Source organism: Numida meleagris, chromosome 3, assembly GCF_002078875.1.
Source record: "Numida meleagris isolate 19003 breed g44 Domestic line chromosome 3, NumMel1.0, whole genome shotgun sequence".
Classification (NCBI taxonomy): Eukaryota; Metazoa; Chordata; class Aves; order Galliformes; family Numididae; genus Numida; species Numida meleagris.
The window spans coordinates 7,619,387-7,643,601 of record NC_034411.1 but is presented as its reverse complement, the minus strand read 5'-3'; the positions used below and the strand labels follow the sequence as shown (position 1 = coordinate 7,643,601).

Here is a 24,215-nt window from a genome sequence, read left to right as displayed (position 1 = left end):
CAGTGGGAAATGGAAACCTTTGCTACTTCTAATGCTCCCCAAATCTGGTTTTCTTAACAGGACAGGACAAAAATAGGAATTTCCTCATCCCTGTTGCCTTCCAACAGACCCATTCAGCCCTATGACAAAAAACCTGCTTCCCCACCTGACCCTTAATAGTCAGTACCTGCTAAGAAGCACTTCTGCCAAGTGTCTCAGGTTTTACATGTGTGTAACTGCCCTGTAACGAGGGCAAATGTATCATCTGTTCATTCAGCAGGTTGAGTATTTCTTTAATTATTCCTCTTTCATACGATATACGCAACAAAATGAGCTCCGTAGCAACAGGGTAAATTTTCCCAGCTGACTCTCCCTCTTGTAGGATTTTCTTTGGCATGGGCTGACACATCCTTGGTTTTCTTGTCACTTGAAGATTTTGCCATATTTTAGAGTAACTCCTTCATCCCTAAAGGAGGCCAGCACTGTCCTACACATACAAACAATATCTCAAATTTACTCCATTGCCCTCCAGTCAAAATCCAGAAGGATTCCACAGATTGTGCAGAAAAGGAAATCGGAAGCTACTGCTTTGCACAAGGCATAGCACTCCTTTAATTAAAGGAGACTCTCAGCTGATCTGCATGTACTTTCTTGAAGTCTAAAGAGACTCTAAAGAGTCTTCCATCACTCCCACCCTATCAGTCTCCTCAGCTGTAGGGACATCTCTGCAGATCCCTGAAGACACGCTGTTCTGTCAGTCTACACACAAAACCCCTATAGAGCTGCAGCTGGTTTATGCTATATGGCATGTACCTACACAGGGTGCCATCCAAAGAGACCTGGACAGACTTGAGAAGCGGGCCCACATGAACCTAATGAAGTTCACTAATGAGCCTAATGAGGTTCAGCAAGGTCAAGTGCAAAGTGTTGCACCTGGATCGAGGCAATCCCAGATATGCGTACAGGTCGAGAAAACTCACTGAGAGCAGCCTGGCCAAGAAGGACTTGGGGGTTCTGCTGAACAAGAAAGCTGGACATGAGGCAGCGGTGTGTGCTCACGGCCCAGAAGGGCAGAGGACTGGCACACTGTGCAAACTGGTGCAAGAAAAGCTCCAAAGCAAGGAGGTAGGGATGGAAAGGTAAAGTGAAGAGGGGGATCTAGACCTGAATGTGGAAACAGGAAACTAGTTTTGGACTGTCCACCTCCTCATTCATCTGAATAAAAATAATTAGGACTGAGGTTTGAGTCCAGCAAGTCAAGGATGGGGATGTTTGCTAAACCAGAAGCAAAAGATGATCCACTTTGAACAAGAGGTTTAAACAGAGGGAAAACAAGAGGACAGAAGGAAGTGTGGAAACTTGCGTAGAGAAGATAATGGCAGGATTTAGCAACCATAAGGAACGGGAAGAGAGATGAGTAAGGAGAGAGGAGTTAAACCAAGAGTTGCAAGCTATGTTTCATGACTCTAAGTTAGCCAAGAAACAGATTCAAATGGATGTAAACAAAGGACTGTCCATTAGGGGCTTCATTCCCCGCAACCAAGGGAACTATTGTCTAGAAGTTTTAAATACTTGACACGCACACACACGCTAAATTACAGAAAACGTGAAACATCAGCTAATCAACAACTTGCCTCAGAATTGCTGCCCTCAAGCAGTTACTGTGCTCGGTAGGCTCTTCTGACCATCTGTCAATATGTGTGGGAAAATAAATGATAAGGACCCCAACGCAGCAGCTCTGTAAAGGTCTGGAAGTAAAAACCACTCTGCCAGCATCGGAACAACGCACATTATGTTTGTGAGGCTTAAATTCTGCTCTTGACAGCTCCCATCCATCCCTCCCTCCCTCGTGTTTAAAGTACGAAGTGGCTGTTTCTTGTGTCCCAACAGATGGTTGCAACACCACCAGGGATCTTTGCACGGCCTCCCAGAGGCATGCCCTACCTGCCCTCACACCATCTTGAGCACTGCTGATCCATCTCCTGAGCTCCGTATTTTGCCTTCACGCCACCTGATATGCCTGGACCAAAGGGAGCAAAAGCTGGACTGCAGAGCCTGCCCCACTGGGGCTGCCAAAGGCCGGGAGCCAGGCTCTCGGTTAGGGAAAGATGCAGCTATTCTTTGGCAGCTGACAGGTGTGCAGGGCAGCTGACATTTGCTAAGTAGCTAGGATCAGGCTTTTAGGTTGTAAGCCATGCACTGCTGATGCAGAAATCAAGAGACTGTACAGAGGAAATCCAATGGTGCTCTTTCCTTTTGGCTGTTAGGAGGCAAACCTCAGGCACCTACAGGGTTAACGCAAGCAATAGCAGCCAGCCTGCAGTTTATGCACAGCTTTGCTGCTCTCAATGCAGCAAAGGGCAGGCAGTGACTAACAGCATAGGTAGATGAGCTCTGCTGAGGCTTTTTAGGGTGTGTCAACCCAAATGTCCTTTCTATCTTGCAACAGGAACCTTTCACACTGACAGAAGATGAGTACTTGCATCTCACACTACCCATCTGCCACAGCAGCTGAACCAGGAGTTTAAAGTTTGGGGCTACATTTTCAGTTGCAGAAGGTGAACATGCACATTACTGTCTGATGCCTACATTACGCTAACCGGTGGCTTCATTAGCTGGACAATGTTTGACGTCTGTATTTGCCCATCTGAACTCTGTCTGTCAAAGCTGTCCAGTAACATCCTCCCATAAGCACCAGGATGCATGGCAGGGCACACCGCTACCACTCACATACCCTCCTCTTGTTCTCAGAGTTGACCTGGTTCTTCACAGGCTACTGTGGCACACGCTCTCACCATCTCTGATCCACGGCCCCTTGGAGTGGATGGTCTTATGCGTCTGAGCAAAGGACTAACAACTGTGGGAGACAGTTGTAAGACAAGATGGAAGAAGAGGCAGGATACTCAGGCTTGCCTTTTCCTCACCTATACATAGGCACCTGCATAAAGGACCTTTCATAGCTTGTCCTTCCTGTATTCATGGGCAAAGGCTCAAAGGACCTATCTAGTCTGCGGTCCTGCAGAGCTCTGGCTGCACAGCCTCACTCGGTGTCTCTCATGTCTGGCAGGATATGACCTGTCTTTCAGGAATACAGCCAGTCTGTCTGTAGGACTGCAGAGAAAAGCTCCCAACAAGAGGCCGTCTCATGGCATTTCTTCTTTTTGCCCAGCTTCAAAGTTACACAAGTTCAGTCCCTCTGCTCAGTGTTACATCATATCACACCTAGAATTACGCAGATATAGGAAAACTTGGGATCCCTTTGAGGATTTTACTCAGCTTCTCCAAACTTTGACCCCTTGTGCTGAAGGTCCGTGGCAAGGATCGAGGGAAGAAATAAGTCTTCTTATCCTTAGTCTTGGGCATATGGGTAACAACAAAGCACCTAGCTGTTTTGTCTGTTATCCAGAAGTGCTGCGTGTTTCACTGAGCCCTGGAAGCACGCAAGCAACACAGCCCACACAGGAAAACAAACTGTCCTGAAAGTGGCAGGAGGAGGGGAAGAGCTCAACAGTTTTAATTTAGTTTGTGTCTTTAATATTGCATGGGTCCTCTCTGTTCATGTTTCGTAGCACGCAAGTGGCACACAGAACAAATCAGTGTCTGCTACACTAGGACAAGCAAAAACAGATACACCCAAAATACGCAGATTCATTTGTGTCTCCCTTGCTCCTTCCAGTATGCTTTAATATATTTGGATCACATTTAGAGTTCAAGTAGTTCAGAGAGTATCCCAGTACAGCAATCATGCACTGATAACTATTATGGTTTGGGAACACCTTCACGGCAGCCACATAAGCAGCAGAAAGCAGGAAGGTTGTGTACAGCAAAATTTCCCTTTTTGGCTCTCTGAAAAGCCCCGAGTTGGCTGGAAGGAGGCCTTTAGGGGCTGTAGGAGACCAGCCCCAGAGCTTCTGCAGCTCTTAGCATTTTCCTTTTAACCTAAGCTTCTAATGTGAGTGAATGTGAAAGAACAATTTCTGCCTCTTTTTCATGGTGAAGATAGCCACCAAAACAAGAACTAAAGGCTGGGCAGAAAAACTGAGGAAGCGCAGAGAGATGGAGTTGTAAGTCACATGTGGTATCCAGCAGATGGAGAACAGTCACACTCAAATAAGGAAATCAAATGTCAGTCCACTGCTACCCTTTCCAAAATGAGTCTCTCTGCTGACTCCCAAGAATATCCAGCTTCAAAGGCTGAGTGCAGAGTGCCTGCTTCCAGGAACAGGAAGGCAGGAGGACATACACACAGGGAAATAACTTGAGTTTGCTCTCCTCCTCTATCAGAGAAAGTCCTCTTCGTCAAGTGTTTTTCACAGAACTGTACAAGAGAGGAGCAGGAGAGGAAGGAGGAGGCGGGAGGAGGGAAGGGGGAAATACGGCATTTCCCATCCGCTCTACGGGAGGGAAGGCACAGTGGGAAGCAGCAAAGGAGCTGGTTGCACATCTTCCATTTGGACAAGTGCAACTCGGGAACAAGTAACTCTTAGAGACCAGGGGAAGAAAAAACAGCAAGGAGGGGAAAGATGAACAGAATACATTAGAAAGGAGAAGAGGGGTGATTTAAGCCTATAGGATGAAACACCTTGCGAAGGATCTGTGTTCTGGTGGGACAAACAGATGTATATCCCAGATGTGGGACAAGCAGCCAGAAGTACATATACCAGTTTAGGAATCAAAATGAAAGCATGTAAACAGAGAGAATAATAGGCTTTGTCTGGGGAAAAACTGTGGAAATAACAAGAAGGAAGAAAACAGAAGACAGAACTAGGATATAGTGTTTGGGCCTGCTTTTACACATTAAAAGTTTCACTCAAGCTCCTGCCCAACCTCAAGAAGGGAGTAATCCCAATTTCAGCAGAAAATATCCATTTGAATTTGCCACTCCATAAAGGATATTCTGCCACCACCTCTAATCAGCCTTCTCTCACAACCAAGGACATGCCAAATATCTGAAGTCGACTCCTTTTGAAAGCTAAAACAGTACCAGTAATAGTAACAATTCCTGGCTGAGTCACATCTTCATTTTAAGCTTCACATATTACCCATTGAAAGGATTTCATTTGAAATTCGTTATTGTTGAAGCTTCTTTGCTTTTTTTTTTTTTTTTTCAGTAGCTCAGATGAGTAGGAACAAGATTTCCTGCTTTATGGATGAGATGCTTTTTAGAACATTACAGTGTTTTTCCTTCCTCCTCTTCCCAGCCCTCACACACCTCTATTGGTGGGAACTTTCCTTGCAGACGCTGTGCTTCCCAAGGACAGACTTGGAGAAAAGATGAACTATTTCCCTTACATCATTTCAACGTTGGCTTGGAGGCTGATGAAAACGGTTGCATGGGTGTACTGTGTGAGCAGATGAAGCTGCAACCAAATGTCTTCACTCTTTCTCTTGTAATTTGATACCTGGCTTTAGTGATCCCTCCAGCTCTTGAATTAGGAATGGAAAATATGAGTGCTCTGTTTCACAGCAAAGGTTTAGACAGACACACACACACACACATACACACACACAAAGACATCCCTGGGCTACTTGCAAATGGTATTTGCTTTACATTGGACTTTAACACCTGACAGGCACAGCACACACAGGCTGTGTACCCATACACTTACCCACTCCTGAGGTGCACAGCACTGCTCAGTCCTGTCAGAGCGGGTGGTCTGAAGCCTGAACCCTAATTCTTAAAGCCATCTCCGTTATGTTGTACCTCACAGCTCCAGCTGCCATGGGTGCAAATAATGACATTTGAAAGCAAGCAGCTACCGCTAGCTGCAGAAGGAATGAGACATTAAAAAAGCCAATAGCTGCTTCCTGCGTAACTGCCGTTTGTTGCAACAGTACAACAGGATGCTGGGCTAAAGGCTTTGTAAAAACGTTTGCCCTAATTATCACGCTCGTCTTCCAAGTCCTTTGAAAAATATTTTTAAAGCATCTCCCCAGCTATTTATCTTGTTACATGCTCTCTGCCACACAACCAGCAAATTCCAAATCCCAAAGCGGAGCACGAGAAGCCCCCTGCAAACACAGCTCGCTCTCGTGGCAGCGTGCAGTGTAAGTGGCATTCCCAGGCTGCCCTCATGCTCCAGCAAGGGCTGCAGTGAGTTCACATGCTCACAAGGCAAAGTCTCCTCACTGGGCGCTGCGTCTCAGCCACTTCGGTGACACAATTACAGCATTTGCCAAGTAGCTTGCATCATGTAACATGCTGCGAGGCTTTTCACAGCAACATGACTCACAAGCTTCCCTTCGGGGGCCCTTTCCCAAAAGCCATGCTGCAACTCCTGACACCCGGTGAGCTTCCCCACCTCTGCGTGAACAGTAGCAGGAATCCTGGACCTCTTTTGCTCCCTTCTGCAAGTGGCTCTGCCCTGCCAAGCTCAGCATAACGCTGGCTCTCAGTGTTTACGGGGCAAGAGGACTATCACCTTTCACAACATCACCCGAGTCGTTTTCCCATTAAGGTTTTGATGTGAATCAGGGAGCAAAGTGATGGGGAACGAGCAAAAACACTGCTGCTCCTCTCTCAGGAATAGGAGTTTGTGGTACTGCTGGCTGTTTGTGAGAGGCCCCATCTCAGTTAATGTGGGATTAGATTCTGCCATTTGAGCCATCCGATGATACTGGCAGGTAATGGTGAAGATCCACATGGAAACGAAGTTTAACTTTGCCTTCTTCCACTATAGTGTAAGAGCACTCATTTTTACTGATTGGCAACAAGATTTCTAGAATGATTTGCAATAGCTCTGAAAAGGCATGCATCACTGAAGGCATAGATTTTTGGGGAATGGCGAGAAACAAACAAACAGTGTGCAGTGCAAATTAAGCAGCGTAAAAACACACTGAATTAAGCATTGCTCTGTCTTAGGCTGCTGGTTCCTGAGCTGAAGTTTGAAGAAATCTGGTGAGCTGCAGGATATTGGCTCTCCATCTTGCTTCCAGCTGCTTCTACAGATGTCCGGGCTCCTCATTGCCAAGAAGAGCTAGGAGGCTAGTGAAAGCAGCTGGAAGAGAAGGAGGTGGAGGAGGAGTCAGGCTTGCAGCCTCAGGGGAGGGCATGAAAGGGAGGAGAGGGAAACAGGCACTGCCCACATGTGCTCCACAACTTTGGCTAAAGGTGCTGACCACTAGGAAAAAGCATAATGAACAGGGAGAGAGAATGAGGCACCGGGCAGCTTAAGGGGTTCCCCTCCACACTTTTTTTTTAAAAGGAAGGGAGCTAGGAGAATGAATCAATTCATTAGGCAGCATCTCTGCAAGAAGCTGGGAGCAAATAGGGCAGAGGCTCAACAAAGAACCGACAAGGAGGGGGAGGGAGAAAGATAGAAATAAGGTGATCAAACACTAGAGGTGTATGCAAGAGCAAGAGACTCACTTAGCAGATGGGAGGAGAGAAGAAGAAATGATTAATAGAGAATGTGAGGCCCTTCCCCCTCCCTCAAGCAGGACTAATCACGTGGAAGACAGCTAAAATGTTACTTCCTAATATTGCTTTGCTGCAGTAGTTGCCGCATGACAGAGGAGAACAAGCCTGTCCCTACAACAAAGTCTCTCTGTAACACGGAGTCGAAGCCCTACAGCAGCACAGCCACCACCTTCTGACTGCTGGTGCTGAAGGGCTGCCTGTCAGGATGCATCTGTCTCATCCGTCATATCCTGAGAGCTTCTGTGTGCTCCTGCCACCAAATCCTGCAGCAAGTCGAAAGCAGCAGTCTTGCTTTCACCCTGGTCACCTCCCAGAGAAAAATGACTGGTCGTCTTGTGCAAGCCAAGTCTGATTGTTAAACTTCCCTGAACTAGGAGCCAAAAATTTCCTCACCTGCTGTCAGAACATACCTCTGACCAAGCATTCGTGCAGCCACACCTGGATACTAATCCCCTGCTTTTCAGCCCTGGCAAGCTCTGCTGCTACACACACTGACCAAAGGCACAGGTCAGCTCTGCAGCTGGCCCTCTCCCCCAGCTTGCAGGATGAAGCACAGGCTCCCTTTGCACTGCACCTTTCTCATGCTGGGCTGCTGCAAAATGGAACAGAAAGAAGGAACAGAACCACAGAAGCAAATACATTAGCTAAAAAGAGAGAGACTCCTTTGGACTTCTGGTGAAAGATTGTCATCAGGACTGTCATGCACTCGGCTCCCATGGGCAATAGGTGGAGTCCCCTCCCCAAGGAACAAGATAACAGCTTATTCCTTCCTACATTTTGCAGGTGTGACCATGTCCATCCATCTCCTCAGTTTTCTCTTTTAGGGAAGAAACAACCTCAGCACCTTCATTTTCTCCTCACAGTCATGTCTGCCAAATAACAAATCCTTCATGCCATTTCCCTCTAGATTTTTATTTTTTAAACAAACAAACCTGGCCTGTGTGAGTTGCTTTGCTGTTTTCGAAGGCTGCAAGCAAAAAACTGGTTTAAGGCACCAGCTGATACCTCACCATGCTGGGCTGGGTGGAAGGATCTCTGCACCCTCCTTGCTTATAAATCCCTGCTTGCCTTTTTCACAGCTGTACAAGCCCAGTGACTCACGCCAGCCCAGGGGTGACCATTAGCTCCAGCCCCTTTCTGCAGAGCCATCTCCCACACAGTACTGGGCTGTCTGTTCTTCTCACTAAGGGTACAGCTTTGTGCGTGTCCTTTACCAAATTGCCTCCTATTTGCCCCAGGTGGCTTTTCAAAGTTGTCGAGGTTTTGAATCTTAACCCTGTTCTCCAGCAAGTTCAATGCTCCTCCTACATCTGTATCACTTGCAAGCGTAACGAGGTTTCACAGCAGAAATATCTCCTCCGTGCACCACTTCTGGGGAGGACACACATGAACTGACTACTGAGGACAGTGTGTTTGTGACATTGTGCCCTACAACAGCCGATGTCTGGAATTTCCCCTGGAAGTAACCCAACAGCCACAACGCAGCGTGCAGGATGAGGGTGGTGAGGGTATCACGCAAACACGCTCTGCTCGCAATCGGCTGCTGCTCTCTGCCACAGTGCATCACAAAAATAATTCAGATCAATTGCTGTGCTGCAATTTAACCCAGCATGAGGGAGAAAACACATTGATAAAAAAGTGCAAAAGCCTCAGCAAGACAAAATGAAAAGGAGCATTTGCCTGACGATGAGCCTCCAGAAGAACCACCGGTGACGCCTCCTGCCAAGAAATAGGCAAGGTCCCTTCTGCATGACCCATACCCTCAAAGCTTTCCACTTCCTCTCACCAGTAAGCATCACTCCTGCAGCAAGCAGCAAAGCCTGCTAGATCTACACAAGACATCTCTTCCACCAGATACTTTCTCCCCAGAACTCTGAGGCTATGCAACAATGGCAGGTAACCGTAGATAGGTACAAGGTAAGCAAAAATTAAACCGTGGCTAAAGGCAAGGAGATAGAAGTAGGCAAAAGGCTGGCTACCTTTCTATCAGACAGCTGAGCTGGAAGGACCTGAAAGCATTTCACAGACAAGTTACCCCTTCAGCCTCCTCTCTCCCACGTGAACAAGCGCCAAGCATGCCCTGGGCTGCAACAGCACCTGGTCACCATCCATAGCTCATGGGCAATATAGCAAAAGGGCTCTTTGATCTCAAGCAGTGTTTCAGGGCAGCAAATTGTAGGTGTCCTACGGGACAATGTTTGTTAAGCCCGTAGCATATACTACTGGGCTATAAATTCCATCAATTGCCCACCGTTATATAAATTAGTTTTCTTAATAAGAGGAGCGTCCTGGGACCAGGTACAAATGCATTCGACTAAAATCCATCCAATCCCTCTCCCACTTACGCAGCTGCAAAGACTTTGACTTTATGCTGGGAAAAACAATACTCTGAATTTGCCATGTCCTTTTACTCCCTGCTCCCGTGCTTAACAGAAAAGCAAAAGACAAAACCCAGCTTGTGCTTAACTTCTGTGACTCAAAGCAGCAAGCATACGGGACAAAATCAAATGCCAGAAAAGTAAGGAAACCCAAGTTCACTGGATTATTGGGACTTCCAGCAGAAAAGTAGCTGGTCCTATCACCAGTGGGGAATCCAGCCTTCTTTTTATGAATAAGAAAGCTGAGAGAGCATGGCATATGCCAACAAGATTGCCAAGAGATTATCATAATCAACAGCACCACAAACCTTGCCTTTGCCTTGGACAGTTTCAGCCTCAGAATGACCAACTCCTACATCTGAAGGCAGCCAGCGTCCAAATGAACATGGTCCATAACACTGGAAGATGATGATGGTAGTCTACAAGAGCACTGTGAACAGACCGCTTTAAACAACAGGAATGTGTTTTCTCTGCTTCTTAACACCAGATCTTTAAAAATAATCACTGCAGGAGACTGCAGAAGAGAAATGAAGATTTTTGTTTGTTTCTAAGCACTGCAAAGCTTTGTAGTTTTCCTAACTCTGTACACCATATAAATCCCCCGATCAGCAAGATTTACTGCATTCGGAAGTACTGGGTGGAGTGCTCCAGCAGAACTGGACCACTGCTACAGAAGGATTTAAAATAAAAGTGATGTCAGGAAATGGGTGGGGGCAGGGAAGGGGAGAATAGCAAATGACATAGCCCACGATCAGGAAACTCACTTGGCAAGATTTGTGGAAAACCAGAGGTATACAGGAATAAAGTCCCATAAAGCAGCGCTCCGGCTGCTCCCAACGCTAATCTGTTCCCGTTATCGAAGATCAAAGAAAAGAGGACAGTTGCCAGCTCTGGAGAATTGGGAGCGGTGCCAGCTGATGACACGCTGTGATAGGCAGTCACTTGGGCCTGGGTGAGGCCTGCTATCATGTGATGTGTGCTTGATAGGGAGGGAGCAGGGGAGGGAAACGCCAACTGCAAAAAGCACCTTCTGTATGCTTATTCAAGAAAGGTAAGGGGGATGTGGCAGGAAGAAAGAGAAAGCATCCTGCATCTGTAAATCGGATCCAGCAGATCGTTGTTAGGGAGGATTTTGCCTTTTCTGGGCAAAAACCAGGAGGCTTCGCAGCAGCAAGCACATTAGGCAATGCCACACTTAGCCAGATGCAGCTGCAGCACTACGCTGCTTTCAGGGGGAAATCTGTCAAGGCAGAATGGAAGTAGCAAAATGTTTTTACATCTGCAGACAGGCCAGCAAATCCCCAAACCCTCACCAGAAAAGGGGTGCCAGCAGTCACCCTGGTGCGCCTGGTTAATGGAGGCTCCTGTGAAGCCAGGATGGATACAATAAAATGCTTCTGGATGTTAGTGCTGATGCAACTTGCAGAGGAGCATGGATTTCTTCTTCCTACACTGAGGAATTACCTAGTGATGATCAGCCTCAAATACAGGAGCTCCCAGGATGGAAGGAAGATCGCAGCAGCTCCAGAATGGTAATGCTGATTGCTGCCCTCTCCCTGAGCTGGAAGATTCCTGGGTCCTGCTCCGCACATACATCCACATCTGGATGTACAATTCTGTGCCACAAACTACAGAAGATAAACAGATACATTGGAGGGATAGGGTAAGGAAATACTATCATCAGGAATTGAACGGAGTAAAGGGTATGGCAAACACACTGCAGCAAAGGGAATGTTGAAGGGCTTGGCACTGAACCCAGGTCACCTGAGTCCCACTGCCCCATCCTGCACAGCCCCTGCTCTCCTCTCCTTTATGCAGGCTGGGAATTAGGGGTTCTTCCAGGCAGATACCTGTTTTGGATAATTTTTTGAAAATTAACCTGCAGAGCACCTATGTTATTGGGTAGTTTAGGTCTTAATGAAAAAGGAATTCCCCTCCAAAGGGTCTGCCAAATAAAGAACAGCGCAGGCCAGCTTTGAAAGCCAGAAAATGCATAAGCATATCATATTGGTGACAAATTTGGGACAGCAGAGAAAAGCTGAAGTACGTAAAACATGGGAGAGGGTTAAAGGAAACACATCTGCAAAGAAGATAATTCAGAGGGATAAAGTCTCTCAAGTTACCAATAGCCTCACAACAGTTTGCGGTTGTAAAACATCAGGTACCAAAACAATAAAAATTAGGTGTTTCATTTGAGAGCCTCAGCTTGGAAAGAGATTTCTGTTGGCATCATTTTTTTTTCGATCCAAGAAGCGAGGGCCCAGTTAGCACTTAGCTGCACACCCTTGTTGATAAGCCCGAGAAGTCTCCTGTTCTGAGCCAGCCGTCCCCGGCAGCCATCCAGCACGCTCACAGGACAGCCTGTTTCTGCACGCGCGGGGCAGACAGCGCTACGTTTTGGCAACCTGATGTGGATTTAACACCACTTATCTGACTTTCCAAGAGACAGAAAATACTTGGATGTGCTTCGTAAAAATGCAGCTAGTGTCGGGATTGCGTTCTTTTTAAGACTATTTAATTAGGCCATGAGTCACACATGATACAACTACTCGCAAAGTAGTCTGGGGAGAACCAGGCCTGAGACGCGACTGCCAGATACTGGGGTTTGGTCCCTTGGCCTAGAGGGACCTGTTTTTTTCCCACTGATCAAAAGGAGTCAAAATTAGAGGAATAAAATCAATCAGTTGTGGCTGTCTGAGTGGTGCTAAGAAAGCTACTGCTGGCACTACGACGTAACACTCCCTGTGTACACTCTCTGCTGTGTGAAACCAGTAGAGTCACTACCTGAAACTAGAATCACCAGTTTGTTTTAATTTTGTATGTCTAGTTATTGGTAATTCGTTCTCTTTAGGTGTCTGTGCTCCTCCTTAATTATCCCAAGTCTCTGCCTCTGGGCAGCGACAACAGTAAACACACCCGTATCTCCAGCAGTGTGAAGGAAAACACCTATCCCCCTCACACACTGAGCCTAAACCCTTTAAAAAGGGTCTGCAAGTGATCCTGGCTCCATTACAGCCAGGGAGAGTTGGATTTCCAGGGCCTGAGCTTCACAACAGCTGTTCGATTCACTTCCCAAAATATCATCATCTCATTGGAGTAATAAGCAGGTTTTAATGGCCAGCGGTTTCATGCGCGGCACTTGCTTTAGCAGCATTAGAAGTATCAGACTTTCTTATTGCTTTGCCTCACCATTTGATATGTCTCCAAATCTGAAAGCAAAGCTTGTCTGGTTTTGCTTCATTCAGTTTTAAAATCACACCTAGATACTCAACTTTGTGACATTTACGCTTAACTTCTATCCCAAGCTCATTTGAATCACTGCTGAAGTTTGCCCAGTTTGCCCTAGGAAACATTAAAGCACTGGAAAAAATCTTGAAAAAGAAAACCACGAGACAAACAGATCTTGACCAGTTTCTGGAACACAAAGTGTTCTTGAGTACTCTTATTTTCTTGGTATATACAAATACAAAACCAACGCTTCAAGAAGTACACTCACTTCAACTGGGAACAACTGTCACTACGAATACTTCTGTGCTCATGTACACCTACACACAAAAGACCACATTATACCTCAAATTGCACCCAAAACATAGCCCTACTAAAACCATCAGCATTATCTGATGGTAAATAAGGGGAAAAAATAGACCTGTTATGCAAAATCTAATAAACTAAAAGAGCTCAAGTGTAAACTCGCTGTCAGAGTGGCAGCTCAAGGGATCAGACTGAAATTACATGGAAAAGTAAAAAGTGAAATAACCAATATGTAAAGATATCCTCTGCCCACCCACCTCCAGTCTTGCAAAAAGCATAAAAATCACCATGGCAGGAAAAAAATTCAGAGACTGAGCTCCTTGCATCCCTTCAGAATGAGGTCACTTCAATTTAAGGTTGAATTATACTGTCCGAAAACCATGAGGGCATTCTGACCATGTTCATGCCCATCCTGAATAAGGAGATGGCTTTGGAAACTGTTTAACTTTTTGTTTTTACTTTTTGTTTTGCTCTTTCGTAGTGGTTAGCTTTGCAGGCAACTGTTAAATATGCTTCACTGATAACAGATGAAAAGAGAAATGCATGGATGTTTTGGCTTCAACACTCATTAAGAACACAGAGCAGGTACAAGCCTTCCTGCTCATCGGTGGAATCGGCGTCAGACCTCGCATTTTTCTGCCTACAGCCATTCCACCTTTAGCTGCGATCCAGGCAGCTCCCGCAAGACAAGCAGTGTCAGGTTGGGTCAACAGGCAAAGGAAAGGCCCCCAAGGAAAAATCCAAGTGCTGTAGATACCAGAACTGGTGGGGATGCAGCAGCACTGCCCTTCCCTCTCAAGGCTTCCCTACCCATAGGGAAGTTGCTACATGGTCACCCAGCTGCATGTATGCAGTATGGCATCTCACAGCCCAACCAGTCTCTACACAGATGCCAAAGGGGATACAAGATGCCCTTATGCAACACAGATAACACCACTTTCAATCCAGTTCCTGCGCTACCATCTAGGAGAAGTTAAGGCACAGCACCTTGTACACCCCCACACCTTTGCTCACTAAATGTCCTCCTATAAAGAAGTGTGGAGTCAGTAGCGTTGAATGAAGGAACGAGCAGGTTTTCATACCCCAAGAAAACATTCTGCAGATAAATGAAACGTCTCAACCAGCCAGCTGTTAAAACCCCGATCAGCTTCCATTTTGGTTACCTTAAATTCTCCACAGCTTGCCACTGCATCTCATAGATTCTCACCCTTCCTGACCCAACGCCTCCCGTGCTATCCTGCTGTCAAACAGCTTCTGTGTTCCACCCAGTGCCAGGCTGCGTACCAGGAGAGAGGAACAGTTCCTGCGTGCAAGCACACATTGTTTGCAAAGTGCGTTAGGATCTTTTGTGATTAACTCTTACAAGCAGGACCTGCTGAGTTACTTTTGTTAGTGTTATGAATGTGTTACATTATGAATGTAGTTCACATCATGGTAGGAAAAGGTGTCTGAAAAGCACAGAGCGCTTCGGCATTTATTTGTGGAGAAGCTCTAAAACCCTTTGGAGAACGTTTCCAGAAACCTTTAGAATCGGCCAGAAACGTGATTGGGTTTTGTATGCCTGTTGAATACGTGCTGCAATGGTAACTCCTACCATCCCTGTAAATTCACCTTGACTGGAGAAGGCATCATCTCTGAGGGACGTGGATCACAACAACTTTGCAGTCATTGCAATGAAGACCATGGAAAGGAAGCTGTGGGCGTCAGGTGAGGAAAATCCCCAGAACTCTCAAATATCTGCTCTGCAAAATGGTTTCATAGTCACACTGCTTTAATAACAGGACTTCCTCAGGGACACGCCATTAAACGTTCAGAGGAAGCATTTGAAGAGAAACTGTATCAGCAGCTTGATTTCTGATCTTTTCACTTTCAGCTACTTAGAAGTGTCTAGAGTCACCCCTAAAAACGATGCATAGCAACAGCATTAGGCATTCTGCTGGGGCGGGAGGGAAAGGAACACAACATACTCAGCTTCTCTTTCATTATTTCCTCCAGATAAAGTTCTAAAGTTCAGATTTTCATTTTTATCAATTGACATTTTTAATTTCTCAGTCCACTGAGTTTTTTTTGTTTGTTTTAAGAACAGTGCCTGTGACAGAGCACAATTCAAAAACCAAAGGAACTAACAAAAGTCCCAAAGCTCTCCACGGTTTCACTTTCCACTGATTCTGCAACGAGCAGTCCATCAGAAACAGCCTGCTAACAGCCATACATGAAAATGGAGGGGGCAGGAAGAGAAAGCAAAAGCAAGCCACGAAAGTCCTTTTCTGCTGCGGCCACACGCAGACTCCTGAATCATCCCTGCACACACTACGTATTTAGAAGGAAGAAACAACTGCATTATTGTACAAGGCTGATTAGACTTAAATATGGGATACTACAATTTCAGGCTGTGTCTTGTCGTAGATAGAAGAAAATCTTCAGACAAATTATTACAAGAGTCTTTCAAAGTTCTCACATCAGGAAATCACACACAAAAGAAAAGGAACTCTCCCTGTCTCCCCCCAGAACTGAATCTGCAGCGCAGCATTACTGCCTGTTTTTCTTCTGCATATCACAGGCATTGTAGAACCTGAGAGCAAGCACAAAGTTCACTATAAGTCCAAAATAAATTTTACTCTTAGAAGCACACCAGCTTTCTACACTGACTTCATGTGTGACATGACAGAATCTCCACGCCTCCCTTCGGTTTGTTGTTTTTTTATTTTTATTTTTTCATCAAACGAAAAAAGTAACCAACCAACCAACGAGTCTTAGGAGGCAGCTAAGAGACTTAGGCCTTGCTCTAAAAAAGCAAAGCAAAACAAAGCAAATTTTGTTCCTTCCATCCAAAGGGAAGCCTACCCAATTCTGGAGCAGACAAGTGCAGAATAAATAAAGCATGGTTTGATCAGCCTTCACAGACTCCTCATTTTCCTGTGATTTTACAGACACTATGTCCCTCTTAAAATATATAGGGATATACTTTTTTTCTCAGCTACTGCCACCATCAAGGAAGCCTGATAGGGTAAAGAAAGAAATCACTAGCGACTCACAAAGCATTGCTGAAACACAGAGAGGAGTTAGAGAATGGGCTGTGAAAGAAAAGTGCTCTCTGAAACATCTGTCACTTATAGTAACTTTCTAAGCTAAAGCTAATAGAAAATGTTTTCAGATCTACAAGTTGAGCTGCTTATCCCCCCAGGCTGTTTTGTTTAAAATAACATTCATTATTCATAAAGAGAAAAAAAAGAAAACACACACAAAAAAATAAAAAACCCAAACCACCAGCCCCACCGTTTGTGAGAGTTAGGGCCTAAGAAAGTACCAGGAGATAAGCAGAGCCCTGCCAGTCACATCGAGCCGTGCTGCTGCTATTGCAGCCGCCGTTCTGCTGGAAGCCTCGGTTGGCGAAGCCGCACTGGTGCTTGGCACAGCACGCCTGCGGCTCCCAGCTCCGCCGTGCAGCCCTGCCAGAGACCAGTGCTGCTGGAGGAAGCAAGCCCGGGCCAGCAGATGTTACTAACACTTACTCCTGTCACCAGCAGAAAGGACAAGAAAAATCTTGAAGAGGCAGCAACTTGTTTTCTTCGTCTGGAATTGGGAGATGGGGCTGGGGGAAGGGAGCGGGATGGCACCCCTCAGAACTGCTCGTTCAAAGCAGCCTTTGTTGCCGTGCCACTGCTCGAGTGTTGCTGCTACCAAAAAGAAATAACATCAGTATAATTAAAGAAGGTTTTCAGCCACTTTAATTCAACACACTATAGCACTGCACAGAAAATTAAGTCAATTTTTTAGTGCCGAAACGGATGTGTCGGTTAAGACATTTTTTGTTCACTTTTAAGCATACCGTTTTAATCAGGTATTAGGAAAAAAAAAAAAAAAAAAGGCATTTGTAAGGGGAAAGCCAGGGGCCTCGAGAGGTAGCAGTTCTACCATGCAATTGAACAGAGGGCTTTGCATTTCTCACCAGATTGTCAGAACAGCTCCCAGATCCCCGCTTTGCTCTGTGTAGGACCATGAGAGCCTACTTCCATGAGTTTACCCCACTCTCTGCTTTGCTTCTCTTGGTTTATTCTTCTCTGTTGAGTTTTTGTGGCACTGCCAACCAAGGTATCAGTAAATTTCTTGTGCTTGATGATATCTTTAAAAAGTTGAAACAAGAAGGAGAGCCTTTCCAGGCTGAGAAAAAGGCTACAGAGAACTTTAGAGCGAGTCCTCTTTTGAGAGAGACATGAGAAAGGGGCAGATGCAAAGGCACCGCGTGCTCCATACAGCACTGTGCCCACTGAGGAGAAAGAATAATAATAAAACCAAGAAAGGAGTAGGCTATAGTAGCTATCTCTACGCAATGAAACAGATGGGAGCAGTGTGGCTCCCTTACTTTTTGCTCTTACTGATTTCCTCTGGCTGGGGGCATACTTTTATCCCAAAAGCTGTAAGGACCTGCTGGCCAAGGTAAGAAACCAGACTTGGGGAGTGTACTTGGGTTTTTAAGTTTGGAAGGAGTTGATCAGAGTTGCTGGGTTGTTATTTTGCACCTTCACTTTGCAGGAGTACCTTAGAACAAACAAGAAGTCCCCAGCAGCTACTGGGGACTGTCCTCCACCTCATTCAACCTGCTTATGTTCATGCTGCAACAGACAGAGAACAGAACAAGGAGCAGCTCTTACCTTCTAAAGCAGCAAAGCTCCCAAGCTAAACACTGGTTAAGAAATCCTCCCTCCATTATTCAGTCTTGCCCAGAGCTGTTTGAGAACTCTGCTCCCATCTAACACTGCTATCAAGTATGGAAGAGACCATCCTCATGACTGTGTTTTACTGTTCAGTAAAGCTGTAACCATTTTAGAAGGATGAGATGGTAGGAGCGTGCAGCATCACCACGTACTGCTACTACACCAAAATTCAGACAGTATCTGAAGTGGTTTTTCGGTGGGTACCTGAGCCAAATGATTAGATGAGAACTTCAGTTTCACTCCCTTGGTTTTGTTTCATAGAAATCTCAAAAATATCAACTGGCAAGGATGTGAAAATAATGAGAGTGCAAAAAGAAGAATCCAGCATCAGCTCTTAAGAAGCCTTGCCACATCATTTTGAATGGGCTGACCGCGAGATTTTTCTGCATCCTTGAGGAAGAATAATTCTCTTAAAGATGCATGACCAAATCATACCAAAATTACACCTTGATAACAGATCAGCTTATCTCCGTAAAACTAACTTTTTAGCTTTTTATTTTTAGCCAGTTAAGATTCCATATTATTGGATCTCTGGCCACGTTAAAGCTAAATTTAAAACACTGCTCAACACAAAGTGAACCATAACCTCCACAGACACCCAGGAAGCTTTATTACATGCAGAACAGAGCAGAGGAGGGCTGACTACACAAAAGGCCATTCTGCAGGTTCCCAGCAAGAGAAAACATGCTACCATGCCTCTCTGACCTGTGCTTTAGGAGAAGGCTAGCGTGAGCAGTTCTGGCTAACTCTTCTGACTGGCAACAAATGCAGGTTACCCACTGGGAGGTGGAGGCAAAACACGCAGTCCTTTCCCACCACCTCATCTCCTTCTTCGAGCAGTAGCAGGCTGGCTGGGCAAGATGAGAGACAGTACAGGATGGAGAAGGAAAAAAACAGAAAAACACTACCATAGGTACAGGATGGAAAAGGAAAAAAACAGAAAAACACTACCATAGTTTTCCTATTGCACGTCTCCTCCCCCTCACGGCATAACAGATCTCCAGTGAGGCTGCAGCTGAGAGATTAACTGCCTTTGCTAGCTGCCGGTATAGTTTTTGGAAGGGGAAGTTGTGCTGGGGGCTGTGACAAACCTCACACAACACACAGTGCTGCTGAATGACCTGGCATCGCCTGGCAGCAGCAGTCCAGGAGCCCTGCCTTTCTCCTGCATGCTGACGAGGTGAGGTTTGCATGGGACAATCCTCATGCACGGACTGCAAGCTCTCAAGCACCAGCTGAATGAAGGTTTGGCTCCTGGTGTCCTCTACAACTGCTGTGGGCTTTTCTCAGAAATGACAGACAGTCAGGCCCTGCCACACGCCAGCCCTTCTGGGAGCAGGACGTCAAGCAACCACGCCAGACTTCAAGGACGGTGGGACTCGCTGCACATCAGGACTTTCCTGGTTTTGAAAGAGCTGCTATTCACCCTTTCCTTCCCCTCTGCAAGATCAGCAGTCCCAGTTGGATCATTCTCTTCTGGAGAGATGTGAAGATCAAGTTCCACTCTTGCTTTGGCTCTCTGTAAATTTGTTGAGAAGTAAGGGCCCACGTAGATCCCTGTCTTCTTTCTTAGTTCCACAGAAGTTGAAAATCTTTGAGACTCATGTGCTGCCATCACAATTGGTCAAAAGGCTCAAAAGCCATTAATGAGACAAACACCAAACTGGAAAAAAGGGACTTTTCTTTCCCTCTCTTGCTCTTGCCCCTCCTTACTTCGAGGCATTTTATTATTAACCTAGTTTGAATACACCCTAAAAGCAGGTATCAAGTTTGTGCACTAGGAAGTGTTAATATTGGCAGTTATTCACATTCCCTTCCAAGATTTCACAAACTCTGTAAATCCATCACAACAGAGCCTAGACAGAATATGAACTTACTGCCTGTGCAGCAGTACAAGAAACAAAGCAGAAGCTGATACTCGGTTCTTTATATTTCTGAAATATTTGGTTAGAAGTGTCATTAATTCAAGAATAACCCATCAAGCAGTTGTTCTGGTAGGGTTATCAACTTCACTACTGCAATATTCCAATTTTCTGTCACACAACACGGTGATTTTCATGTTTGTTTTGTCCTGTTACCAGAGCAAACCATTCCTTTTTAACTGTTGGTTTTGGCATAGGAATACTGGAAGTTCATAATGGAAACCTGTTTTCAGTGGTAGTGCTGAACAATAGAGAAGTCACTTTCAGCTGTTGGGCTACGAGAAGAACCATCTGTTATTAAATTTAAGTCACAGCAGCTTTGTTTCAGAAATGCCATGAAGGTCTTTGCTAACTTTGCCATCAACACATTTGGAGCATTACAGGAAAACTGCTGCTTTCCTAGAGATGCTCTCTGCAATCAGCACCAGAAAAGGGTGCTTTTATTCCAGCCTAATTTGAAAACGAGGAATAACTATACTCACACTAATACTGTTAAATAATACTAATACTGTTAAAGTAAACATTTCCTGGGTGTTGGGGACAAGCTTTGGGGCCTCAACTATTTATGTACTTATATCCTAGTAGTATAAATGGAACATACAGAACCCAGTGAAAAGCTTGCTATCGCCTGGCTGTTCTTTGAACTATATCTACACCGAATAAAGCAAACATTAGGAATTGAAATCATGATGAAAGTGCTTTATTCAACACAATAGAAAAGTCAAATTTCATCATCTGCTTGATTGACTGTTATACAGCACTTTAATTGTTCTCCAACTTCCAATACAGTGCTAATGTGAATGCTACCAAGTAGCCAGGATTTCAGAACCTGGAAATAACAATGGGGAGAATGACTGCAGCTGCCAAGATGGGAATCCAAATATCCTTCAGTGTAAGCTTTAAGAACCACCTCTCCGCTTCTGCAAAGTTATCAGGAATTGCTCTATTATTTCTGTCATTAACCAGCCATTCTGCCCCCACCTTTGCACTGATTCCTCTCAAGTGCAGCCAGAGATTATCAAACCCAGCGATAGCCTTTCAACAGCCTGCCCAGTTGAAAAATCTCTCCAGTTCTACTGCTATCACCACTGCGTGAGCTGACGTCAGGCTGTTGTTTACTGGAGATGGGCTGGTGCCAATTTCCACTGAGCTGAAGACAGCAGTGTCCGGCCTCTTTTGGCTGTGCACAAGCAAGAACAAACTTCTTGTGAGCCTGCATGCATATGCACATGTGGGAGAGCGAGTACGTATGTCTATTTGTGGGCACACACAGATGTGAGAGAAGCTACTTACTTTTATTTTCCACTCCGATACCAGAAGTAGAACAACAACAAAAAAGCAGCACTTGCCTCCGAGAAACAGCGAAGCAAAAAGAAAGTAAAGTCTGCTTTGTAAGAACTACCACTGTGTGGAGAAAAATGTCAGGAAAACACAACAGAGTAGAAGAAGGATTGGGATACCAATAAAATCCCTTAAAAAAAAATTACAGAATTAAAAAAAAAAAAGCCTGTCAATAAAAGCGCTGAGGTGAAAACTGGACTACTTGACACAATAGATGAAATAGCTGCATTTTACTCTATTTAAACTTCCAGCGTAACTACGTTACCTTCCTCTAAGACTCAGAAAGCCCCAGGTCAGTGTTAAGCAAAATTCCTATAGTTTGCTGCATGAAAATATGCTAAAGCACATTATCAATCCATGAAGGAAAAAAGAAATCAAATGAGGTCTGACTTTTTTTTTTTTTTAATAACACCTGTGCTTTTATGTTATTCCCTGTAAGGGGACAAATGATTTGTGAATAAGTGTGCAAAGAGGAAAAAAGATAGAAGATGTGCTTGAAAATGGAACTCGATATTGTCTTACTATTTTCATACATTACACATAATCTCAGTAGCTGTAAGGATGCATTTGAAGTTGAGTTGCACTGTCAATTCTGCTGGGAAAAAGGGCTACATATTTGAATTTGAGGAACACAACATTCAATTATTTGCACCTCAAGTGAAGCTTCCAGTATTCAGATCCAGACACAGACCAACACCACCTGAGTAAAAGAAGTTGGTGCGCCGAAAATTTCTGTTTCCACTTGGTGATTTTTTCCCCTCATGATCAAAATACAGGCTCCTCTGCCTTCTTACTTCCCACAAGTGCATCACAAAAGCATCTTTATATGCACACCAGCTCGTTCTCCTGACAATTGTAACTCCATCTTATCCCATCTCCTCACAGAACTCCTCTTTCAGGTTTAAATAATTTCTCAAGTTTCTATTGAGCCAACTATAGGATGAGGTTCTAGAGACCATTAATACTGCTCTGTAAGTTAACCACAAACATTAATGATTGCTTTCCTCTTTGTTTAGGGAACTAGTGAGTTTGAGATCTCCCTTCCCCCCCCAGCATGCACAAAATATGCAAAACTGGGGGAATTTTGTTTGAATTAGTGAAGTTAGTGAATTTAAGTTTTCTTCTCCTTAGGTCCTATGCTCTGTCTGTATTTAAGTTCTTCAAGATATATGGAAAAAAAAAAAACCAAAACAAAAAAGCTGGGAACCAGCAAATCCATCCCATATCCCAGTATAGCTAAAACACAGAAAAATCAAAAACATTTAATATTTAACAAAGTGCTGAAGCACATCCGCTGCAGCAAGTTAGTCAAGACCTTTCAGACTGCTTTCACAAGGCTTCCCATTGTTGCAGAAAGTCATATAAAATTGATACTTTATCAGACATTAAAATATATAGCAGCTTCCTAATCTGCAACAATTTTTGAGGGCTGGTGATCATTTTCTGTACGAATATTTGAGATCTCGTTCTGTGAAACAATACACGGCATCTCCTTCTGCTACTGTCTGTTTCCTGCTTTCCTTCAATTATTTCTCTTCCATTTGGGCTCAAAGATACCAGACAAGATATAACTACCAAAACTGAGAACTGGCATTTTGAAGTCTAGACATGATTTCCTCTTTTGGAAGTCTTCTCATCTCTGTACCTTCTTCATGTAACCACACTGTGGTAAAGAGTTCTCAAGGTGGCCTCATTTAGACCTTCTGTATAAAGACTATTATTCAAAATAGCATTTATTTCTTTAGAGCAGGAGCCATACCCTCAGAATTTGGTTGATAGCTGCATTGATTCAGCAATGCCTCTTTTTAATGCCTTCACATTTGGTTCATGTCTCAGGGACAAAGGGCACACAGTACAGATCATACTCACGGTTGCTGATGCAATCTTGCACACCATCTTCTGTAAGTTCCTTAAATCTCCTTGTATGTACTGAGTATGGATTTTAAAGAACACATCAGTAAAACTGCATTAGCAGAATATTTCCAGTCAGGCTCATGACACAGTGCTGCACACCAAACCCATATTGCACAGTATCCAGCTTCACACAGACATGCCAACCTGAGCTCTGCCATATGGGCTGACCTTGGGCCCAGCAGGTGAATCTGAGGGGGACTGGCCTTTGCTTGGGTAAGGCTGGTGCCAATCTCTTCTGCATTCACGTGCTCAAAATCTCACTGCATCTAGCCTGAGCACCTATTTAGAAATTCACTTTCTGTGAATCCGCTTGCCAGCATGTTGCAGAGCTTTAAAGAGTTGCTGTAAACAAAGCAACTCCTAAGGAACACCATTTCTATGGTGATCCTGGTATTCTGTTTTCCAGCTACAGCTTTTTGAACTTGTGAGCGTTCTGTGCTTTGCCATTCGTTCTGATGACAGGCTTTCAGAATGTATGACTGCATACGTTACATCCATTTTATTTATTTCTATATACATGTATCCATCTATTATCCATGCATGATAATATTCCATGGGTTGGCCCACCTTCATTTTGTACTGCACTGGCCTCTGTATACATTGCAAGCAAGCTTAGCCTCTGTCTACATTCTGTCTACACAGTGTGACCTTTGTTTAGCTGTGCTCTTTAGCTCTTTTACTGCTTCTTCATTAGGGAATCATTTTCACTCACTCTGCACTTACACACTGCTCTCTGGAAAGAAAAAAAAACAGCTCTATTTCTCACCCTGAATGACTTTCAGTTTTATCTGTCTATTACAGATGCCACGAAGTTTTTGGTCTGGAGAATTGTTTCAAGAGTGTGCTCAGCACTGCTTTGAATAAGGGAACTCGACAGTTGTGATTACACCTCCATCACGTAGGAGAGATTCTAGCTGCTAGTGAGCAGTAGGGAACGAGCACTCCCTTCTCTGCAGGTGAATCCATCCCACATCACATTCAGCAAACTGATTTTTCATGTTTCAGTTGAAGCCAA

At 44.7% G+C, this 24,215-nt stretch overlaps 1 protein-coding gene across 2 annotated transcripts in view; it reads right to left on the bottom strand.

Moving 5' to 3' along the window:
* The window catches only part of SERTAD2 (SERTA domain containing 2), a 72,733-nt gene that overhangs the window by 33,078 nt on the left and 15,440 nt on the right, over positions 1–24,215 (bottom strand). Inside the window, exon 1 of one of the 2 annotated variants that reach the window (XM_021390553.1) lies at positions 14,472–14,569. The exons of the other annotated variant lie outside the window; for it this stretch is intronic. Coding sequence (XP_021246228.1) covers positions 14,472–14,500 — 29 coding nt within the window. The 5' untranslated portion in view covers positions 14,501–14,569. Of the gene's footprint in view, positions 1–14,471; positions 14,570–24,215 lie in introns of those variants that run through there. 2 annotated transcript variants of the gene reach the window in all.